This window comes from Lipotes vexillifer, unplaced genomic scaffold, assembly GCF_000442215.2.
Source record: "Lipotes vexillifer unplaced genomic scaffold, Lipotes_vexillifer_v1.1 scaffold83, whole genome shotgun sequence".
Lineage (NCBI taxonomy): Eukaryota > Metazoa > Chordata > Mammalia > Artiodactyla > Lipotidae > Lipotes > Lipotes vexillifer.
The window spans coordinates 3374224-3384216 of record NW_006799780.1 but is presented as its reverse complement, the minus strand read 5'-3'; the positions used below and the strand labels follow the sequence as shown (position 1 = coordinate 3384216).

The following is a 9993-nucleotide window of genomic DNA, read 5'->3' as shown; positions in this document are numbered from 1 at the left end:
GTAGCCTTCATTGTTTAAAATTATGACATAATTAAAAATATGTAGTAAAGTCGCAGTTACGGGGGCGGGGGGCTGTAGTTCTTTAAGAAACTGATAGAATTAAAGAGCATCCTTTCTGAAGTCAGAATGGGAGGTGAGTTCAGAGGCAGGAAGATGGGGTTTTCATTTTTCTTCCCAAATTGGTATAGAGTAGCCATGTCAACAAATCACTGAGAAATATCGCTGCACGTGGACTCTGTTCTATCCTGTTTGGGTCAGTAGCACCACCTGACGCTCTGTTACCCAAAGCCCAAAATATGTATATTAGACTCGTCCTTCTCCCCCATACTTCCCATTCAACTAGTTTATAAACTCTTACAAGCTCTTCCTTCTTAACCTTTCCTCTGTTTCCTGAGCCTTCCCATCCCCTTTTGTTACCACCTTAATTCAGGGCGTCATCTCCTTTCACTTCAAGAATTCTAAGGCTCCTTCTCATGCCACTGGAACCACCTTTGTAACACTCAAAACTGGTAACGCTTCCCTGCTTAAAATGGTGGGATGATTCCCACAGCCTGGGAGAAAAGGAAAAAACTCCTTAGCTTGGAAAGTGAATCTGGTCCCTGCCTAAATGTTCAGCTTCGAAATACAGTGCCTCCACAAACTTTTTTGAGCAAGTGAGATCAGGCTCTTTCCCACTTAAGAGTTCCTTTGCTCACGTGCCTGTCTGAAAGGCCCTTTGCTCTCTCTACCTGGTGAATCTTACTTAACACAACCTAAGTATTCTCTCCCAATCAGAAAATACTGCTGTCTCTCACCACAACCTGGTATATAGTTCCGTAACAGGAGTTACAGCAAATATCCAACTTATTGTTAACAAGTCTCTCTCCCCCTACTAGATGGTAAGATGAGGTAGAAATCATTTCTGAATTATTTGCACAACCTCAGCTTATCAGACATTAATTAGATGTCCCCTTCCCTCCCCCCCAGAGTTCCTATTGAGCCCTGAAGTCCTGTTACATGTCTCCCTCATGAAAGACACAAGTGACTGGACAAATTAAGGTCCTGTTACATGTCTCCCTCATGAAAGACACTAGTGACTGGACAAATTAAGGTCCCTGGACCAAAGGATGGCAGTCCAAAGGTACGAAGGAGAGAGAGAAGCAATCACAGTGAAGAGTAAGAGTGACACTCATGGGGGACACTGGAACAAAGACCCTGAGTTCCTGCTGCTGGGGTGCCAAGAGCTGCTGGATCCCGCCCCACTTCTTCCAAGAGCTGGTTATCAGCTCTTCTTGGTTTCACTAATTCATTATACTCCCATTTTCTAGATTAGAAAGTACTTCAGCGCTACTATTCTCATCTTCCTTTTTAACACAGTTTTCCTTGCATTGATTCATGAATTTATGATTGTAAGAAGATAGTAAGCTCATATTAGGTAGGCTCCCATCTTAAATTTCAAGATGAGGAATAGAGCATTTTTCTATATAGTCACTATTTAGTTTTTTTTAATTTTATTTATTTATTTATTTGGTTGCGTTAGGTCTCTGTTGCTGTGTGCGGGCTCCCTCTAGCTGTGGCGAGCGGGGGCTACTCCTCGCTGCGGTGCGTGGGCCTCCCATTGCAGTGGCCTCTCCCGTTGCGGAGCACGGGCTCCAGGCACACAGGCTTCAGTAGCTGTGGGGCGCGGGCTTCAGTAGTTGTGGCTCGCGGGCTCTAGAGCACAGGCTCAACTACTGAGCCCACGCGCCACAACTAGAGAGCCTGTTTGCCTCAACTACTGAGCCTGTGTGCTCTGGAGCCTGCACGCCACAACTAAAGAAGCCTGCACGCTGCAGCAAAGAGCCCACACACCGTAACGAAAGATCCTGCATGCTGCAATGAAGATCCCGCGTGCCGTAACTAAGACCCGATGCAGCCAAATAATAAATAAATATTTTTTTAAAAATTTACTTTTCAACAGAATACATTTTATAATTCTCTTATGTAATTTTTATTCCTGAGAACACTTTAAAATATAGCTTTAAATGTTAATCTAAATGACGTTTAGTTGATAAATTTCTCAATATAAAGGCATTTTGCCTTAAGACTAATACTTTAAAAAATATTATTAAGGATAAAATAGTAAAGTTAATCTTCTGGACAAATGAATTTGATTTCAAACTTAATTAAAATGCAATTCATTTATAAATTCAGCTCTCTTTGTAAAAGCAAAGCATGATCATTTTAGAACATTTATAATGTAAACATTACTTTTTACTATAATTTTATTTATTGCAATTATTAACATTTTATAATTATGAAATTGCATCTTTTGCTGTTGGCAAACAATCATAGAAAGTGAAGTTTTAGGTGTTGACAAATAGCACCACATTCAGTTGTAGCTAAAATTTAAAGCGGAAATATGATCATTTTCTTGAAGTATTTATATGTATACAATGTTCATGTTATATGTCTTACTGCTATCTATCTATCTACAATGGATATGATCACATGATAAGTCTAAAAGAAGGGAACTATCTGTTGAGCACTTGCTATGTGATGAGCATTGAGCTACAAGCTCAGTGAATCTCCCTTAACCTTCACAACAACCCTACAAGAGAAGCCTCATCCTCTGCGCCCCTCCCCCATTTAATAGATGAAGAAATCAAGACTCAATGAGGTTAAATATTTCCCCAAATCTATGGCTATTAAGGGACAGAGGTGGTGCTGTAAGGGAAGTCTATCTGAATTCAAAACCCAAGCTCTTTTCTCTACATCACACTACTTTATTCACTGGGAGAAAATGGTTGATAAAAGATAAATTACATATCTTAGGACATTCATTGGTAAATCACTTTTCAATAAATCAAAGAAGCAACATGTTTTTCTGAATCTCTTGCTCAGGACTACGCCAGGCACTGTAAATACAATTAAGAATGCTCTCTTACCATAAAGCACTTTATAATCTAGCTGAGGAGACATAACTACTATGTATGACACAACTAGTGAAAAATATTAGTTGAAATTAACTGTTAAAGTAAGATCTGGAGACTACAGATGGTGTAGCTGTTTTTGAAATGAAGGACTGTGCTGAGGACACTGAATTAACTTTTAGAGTGGGACCACGTTAGGAAGGGTCTTGAAAGAGTAAAATTCAATAAAGTTGAATTTAAGAATCCCCTAGAGATTTCTGATTTGGCACAAAGAAAGAGATGTTTTTTTAAAGTTTTTTTTTTTTTTCCCAGCAGAAATATTCAGGGTATCTTTGAGTACAGTATGAGGAATGAAGTCATGAGGAACCAGTTTTTGAAATTCTAGTAGTAGAACAAGGACCGGAACCAAGGTGATGTTGGTGAGAAACTTGAAAATCAAATGATATATTATCAGGATTAAAATTCTGCTCTCCAATAATATTTTGCTCACTCTAGATATTATGATCAAAACAAAGAATACAAAAAACATATACGGCCGTCGGCATACTCCCCAAAATATGGAAGTTCTAGATACATCTAATTTAATCCGTATTGTTTTCGTTAAATAGACTTGATCTTGTTATAAGAAAGCTGCTCATCCCTGTGAAAGTTAAAAACACTTTTAAAGCCCTCTTACTCTTCTGTAGTCTCTGAATAACTAGTTCTCCAGGAAAAAGGAAAGAGGATGGCATATTTTTATGAAATCTCTATAATGCTAGTGCCAACAAAATGTGATTTAATAGCTGTATGACATGTGGATTCTTTCAATTATCTTCAGTATACCAAAATTGTTTTATAAAGAGTTTTAAAGATTCATTTTCCTAAAGTATTGTTATACTAGCCCAATGCAATCTCTTCTTTCCAAATCTTTTAGGTAAGTACAGTATTATAAGGACATAAGCCTAACAGAGTAAGCACTCAGTAAGTGTTTTTTGATTGGATAAACTGGAACATAAATCAATCATCGTAATTTATATGGTAACCAATTCAGACCAAAGCAAAGGATTATGAAACGAAAACATGAAATAATTTAGCAGAATTTTCATCTTAGAGATTAATTTTGATTCCAATGGCTTGTTTAAATTCATGGTTTTGTGGTTCCAAGATGTCATAGAAAACTCTTTTTTTGTCAAAATGGCCTCTAATAAAAAGTAAATCTTCAGTGGAATAGCTATCGTTTTTTCCAGTCCAAACAGTCAGGCTGTACCTGCATTAAAATAAAACAGAATTATATAGTTAAAAGAGAAAAATAAGAAACAGTGATGAAGAATTCCAATAACCCTAAAAACAGTTACTCTCATTTGTCTCTAACCCAAATTCACACAGAAGAAAAAATTAATTAGCACTGGTGGAACTATATTTTCCTGTTTCATTCCTTCATCAACATCAAAGGAACTAGAGAGAATAAAATTCACACTGCTGTTGCCTAAATTAGGTCCCGCCGTATCTGAATTAATGTTAAATGGCTTTAGAAACCCAGACTGGTAGCACTGGAAATGGGCCCAATTTTGGACAAAAGAACTGAGGAGATTGTGTTGCTGATCAAGGAATCTGTTCCCTGCACAAAAACCACAGCTCTAACCTGGTTTCTTCAGTAGCCAGGCCACAGTCAAAAGCACAACTGGAAGGGACAGTGAAGAGATACAAATGTCACTGACGTTCCCAACATTCATATTCACTTATAAGTGGCCCCGCTATCCCTTCCGGGGGTTTTCTGTGTGAGATACAAGAATGCCAAGAGATGTCACTAAGAATGCCAAACAGAATAAACCTAGATCTATTTCTGGAGTTAAAAAACAATAATAATATATGCAGATTTATTATGGATATAAGAATATGCTCAGAATTGTAATGTTAATTAAATCGTATATTTTCATTTCTCCTGTGACATTACTATTACATTACTCTTAGTAGAGTTTAGAGAAATGCAAAGCTGTTAAGTATTTTCATATTTATTTTCCTCATAAACTTGTCAGAATCCAGGGAAAATCTCCAAAGCAGTTCTTCTGCTAATGATAAGAAACAGTCTAAACAATGTATGTATTCTTGTTATACTGACACATTACTGTCCTTTAAGGATGATGACACCATTCTGGAAATGTAACAAAGGAAAGTACTTTGGATTTTGTTCCATAGTAGTATTATGTGACAAACCAAAAAGAATTTTAAACTACAGTAGGGAACACAGAAAAAAAAAATGAGAATTACTTTAAAAACTTATATTTTTGCTAAAATGGCATTTTTATTACTTTATTGAGCACCATGGTGACAAACGTTATAAGAAGACAGATATGAATTTAGGTTAAAAGAAGTTATTCATTTTATTTCCAGTGTTATTTTGCCTCTTTTAATCCTCCCGCTACTGTATTTAAACTAAAAGTAGGAAAAATAGAATTGACTAAGGGTATTTTAAATGCATTCATTCAAATCAATTCTCAGGTTTCATTTTTAAAGGCTTTTCATTGTGATGTAACATGTATAGGAAAAGATGCATAAAACATAAATGTTTTAACAAATTATTATAAAATGAACTCCAGTGTAACAAAACACAAATCAAGAAAAAACACTGCCAGCACCTCAGGAGACACCTGTATATCACTGCCCCATCACAACCTCGCCTTTCCCCCGGAGTCCTCACAACCTTGTCTTTTGGGTTGCCATCTTCTTGCTTTATTTACCACCTGTATATCCATCCTAGACAATACAGTTTAATTTTTGCCTGTTAATGAATTTTATATAAATGGAATCACACAGGATATAATTTTTTTAGTCTTGCTTCTTTTGCTGAATATTGTTTGTGACATTTATCCAACTTAGAACAGGTAGCTACAGTTTATGCATTTTCTTTGGGAAACAGTTTAGCAGTATCTACTAAAGCTGAAAGTATGAATACCCTATGACCTAGAAATTCTATTTCTAGAAATTCCTTTCTGATATAACCTTTATAAATGCAGGCACATTTGCACCAGGATGTGTGTGTGTGTGTGTTCACATTTATATATATGAATGTTCACAGCAGCAATCTTTGCAATAGCCAAAGCCATGAAATAATCCAAATGTCATTCAGTAATAGAATAAACTCTGAATGATGTTGAATGTTTTGCCTGTGTTCTCTTCGAGGAGTTTTATGGTGTTATGTTTTATATTTAAGTCTTTAAGCCATTTTGAGTTTATTTTTGTGTATGGTGTGAGGGCGTATTCTAACTTCATTGATTTGCATGTGGCTGTCCAACTTTCCCAACACCGCTTGCTGAAGAGACTGTATTTTTCCTATTGCATATTCTTGCTTCCTTTGTCGAGGATTAACTGACCGTAGGTGTGTGGGTTTATTTCTGGGCTCTCTATTCTGTCCCATTGATCTGTATGTCTGTTTTTGTGCTAATTCCACACTATTTTGATTACTGTAGCTTTGTAGTATTGTCTGAAGCCTGGGAGTGTTATGCCTCCTGCTTTGTTCTTTTTCCTCAGGATTGCTTTGGCAATTCTGGGTCTTTTAATTCTTCTAGTTCTGTGAAAAATGCCATGGGTAATTTGATAGGGATTGCATTAAATCTGTAGATTGCTTTGGGTAGTATGGCCATTTTAATAATGTTAATCCTTCCAATCCAAGAGCATGGGATATCTTTCCATTTCTTTGAATCATCTTCAATTTCCTTTATTAATGGTAAACAACAAAGCTTTAATGTAATATATTACTAGAGAAATTTTCATAACATTGGGGATGGGAAAGAATTCTTAAACAAGACACAAAAATCACTAGCCATGAAGGATATGTTCGAGTAATTTGAACACATTAAAATTCAGAAATTCCTTCCATCAAAAGACACCATGAAGAACATGAACAGGTTAGGCACAGAGTTGTGGAAGATTCTTGTAAATCAAAAGGGCTCTAATACAGAATTTATAATGAACTTACCTATGAAATAGAAACAGACTCACTGATATAGAGAATAGACTTGGCAGTTGCTAAGGAGGAGGGAGCCTGGAAGAGGGATGGATTGGGAGTTTGGGATTAGCAGATGCAAACTATTATATACACAATGGATAAACAACAAGGTCCTACTGTATAGCACAGGGAACTATATTCAATCTCCTGTGATAAACCATAACGGAAAAGGATATGAAAAAGAATGTATATATATGTACATATATATATATGTATAAATGAATCACTTTGCTGTACAGTAGAAATTAACACATTGTAAATCAACTATACTTCAATAAAATTTTTTTTAAAAGCTTTGTTGTTTACCTTTCATATTTAATAAAAGAGATGAAGTTAAGAGAAACCCAAAACTAGGGACAGAGTTCCAAAACAAATCAACAATAACAAAAACAGGACCCCCCCCAAAAAAACAACAACAACAACAAACTAGACAGAGAAGTAGAAGAATCCACTTAGTGCAATGCCATGGACCCAAAGGACAAGGGAGCTTCAAGCTGAAGAGGGAGACCAGCAGTACTCAAATGTTGCAGAGGTTAAGAATTTGGCTTGAACAAAGTATGATCTTCAAATGAGAAATTTCAGGAGAGTAATTGATTACACAGAAGTGGAAGGTGAGGAAACTGAGGCAGTAAGTAATGAAAGAAATGGGATGGCAGGATCATCCTATTTGAACATGGCAGCCTAAAGTCAGCACTGCCTCCTTTTTCTCCTAGAATCACCTGAAAGTAACAAAAAGAACAAAAGAATGAAAATAGAAACCCCATCTTCAATGAAATTAAGAAAGAGCTGAAAGTGCAAATTACAAAACAGGTGAGAAGGTTTCTAGCAGCAACAGAAATTAAGACCACATGTTAAGGAGGTGGAGAGAGTCTGCTCATGTATGCAGATTACAGAGAAGGCCTATAAGAGACTCTTCTGGATGAGAGGCAGATCCCACCGAAACACTTTGCACAGCGGGAATGGTGTCCTTGAACTACAAGTGGGAGCTTTCCTGGATTAGATTTGGTCTCAAAAAGCAGTGGAGACAAAGAAATAGAACAGGAAAGCCATAGTTGTAGGAATCAGACTGTTCCTGTGAAAACCCAAAAGTTTAAATTTAAGAGACATGGGAAAGATCTTACCTAGAGACACCACAACTGCTTATCTCCATTGACTGGGAAGAAGTTAAAGGCTAAAGTCACACGTAAGACTCTCTGGGTCATAAGGAGCATAGTCCTGAACCCTCTCCACTATGAACTTTAGGCAAGTAGCTGGTCTAAAAAACACCTCACTTTGTTTAAAGCAGATAATCAAAATAAATTTGGCAGAGATTTTATACAAGAGAGTACAAGAAAATATAAGGAAAAACACATGGCAGATGGAGAAATAAAAACCTCATCATTAGAAAAAAACTATCAGATAGCTGAAACAGATATAAAACTACTTAAAAAAAAAAAGCCACAAAACAGATGAAAGCCATAACCCACACATTTTTTAAATGATGCAGTTGCCTCTTTGAAGAGCACAAAGTAGATACACAAATTCACGGAAGAAGTTTCAAGACAACAGAAAAGAGATGATAAAATATTAATTGGCAGATCCTAGGAAAGAAGTGGAAAATTAATACTATTACAGAAATATGGTGAAATCTGAAGGTATACTAGACTAGAGAGAACAGACATTGTTGAAAATATTGTAAGGGTCAGAGAAGACAAATTATAAAATACAGTAAAATAAAATGCAAACAAATAAAAAGGAAAGAAAGACTAAAGAGAAAACAATAGATACCAAAGACAGGCAAAGGAGATCTACATATTCATAACTGGAGTTTCTGAAAGAGAAAACATAGTGGTACAAAGGCAACAGAACAAGTATTTAAAAATACAATTCAGAGAAATATTACAGAAGAGCATTAAATCTATATATTGAAAAAAACCCCATATTGCTGAAAAAAACTGGTATAGAATGGTCCATACTGAGACATATTCTAGTAAAATTACTAGGCTTCAAAGATAAAGAACGCTTTCTACATTCAGTTTCCCCCATTTCCCCCCTCCAAAATCAAGTCGCTTATAAGGGCAAACAAATAATCAGGCTGGCTTCACACTTTGCCACATCAACACTCATATTAGAAAGCAGAAGAGGGGCTTCCCTGGTGGTGCAGTGGTTAAGAATTTGCCTGCCAATTCAGGGGACACGGGTTCAAGCCCTGGTCCGGGAAGATCCCACATGCCATGGAGCAACTAAGCCTGTGCGCCACAACTACTGAGCCTGAGCTCTAGAGCCTGCGAGCCACAACTACTGAGCCCATGTGCCACAACTACTGAAGCCTGCTGCCTAGAGCCCATGCTCTGCAACAAGACAAGCCACCGCAATGAGAAGCCCACGCACCGCAATGAACAGTAGCTCCCGTTCGCCACAACTAGAGAAAGCCTGTACACAGCAACGAAGACCCAATGCAGCCAAAAATAAATAAATAAATAAATAAATAAATAAATAAATAAATAAATAAATAAATAAATAAATAGAAAGAAAGCAGAAGAGCAGGGCTTCCTTGGTGGTGCAGTGGTTAAGAATCCACCTGCCAATGCAGGGGACATGGGTTTGAGCCCTGGCCTGGGAAGAGCCCACATGCTGTGGAGCAACTAAGCCAGTGCACCACAACTACTGAGTCTGTACTCTAGAGCCCACGAGCCACAACTACTGAGCCTGTGTGCCACAACTACTGAGCCTGTGTGCCACAACTACTGAGCCTGCGTGCCACAACTACTGAAGCCTGCACACCTAGAGCCCGTGCTTCACAACAAGAGAAGCCACTGCAATGAGAAGCCCAAGCACCGCAATGAAGAGTAGCCCCTGCTCGCTGCAACTAGAGAAATCCCACGCACAGCAACGAAGACCCAACGTAGCCAAAAAAATAAAAAAATTTATATTTAAAAAAAAAGAAAGAAAGGAGAAGGGCAATGCCTTCAAAATTCAAAAGGCACTGTGAGCCAAGAATTTTACAGCCAGCCAATCTATCATTCAATATGAAGTATAAAGTTGGACATTAAGAGCATACAGTCAGGGGCTTCCGCGCAGTGGTAGTGGTTGAGAGTCCGCCTGCCGATGCAGGGGACACGGGGTTCGGCCCTTGTC

At 37.5% G+C, this 9993-nt stretch overlaps 1 protein-coding gene across 1 annotated transcript in view; it reads right to left on the bottom strand.

The window, feature by feature from the left end:
* Positions 1 to 2113: 2113 nt before the first annotated feature.
* The window catches only part of FAM151B (family with sequence similarity 151 member B), a 33852-nt gene continuing 25972 nt past the window's right edge, over positions 2114 to 9993 (bottom strand). The window contains exon 6 of the mRNA XM_007471979.1: positions 2114 to 4137. Within this exon, the coding sequence (XP_007472041.1) occupies positions 3978 to 4137 (160 nt within the window). The 3' untranslated portion in view covers positions 2114 to 3977. The remainder of the gene's footprint in view (positions 4138 to 9993) is intronic.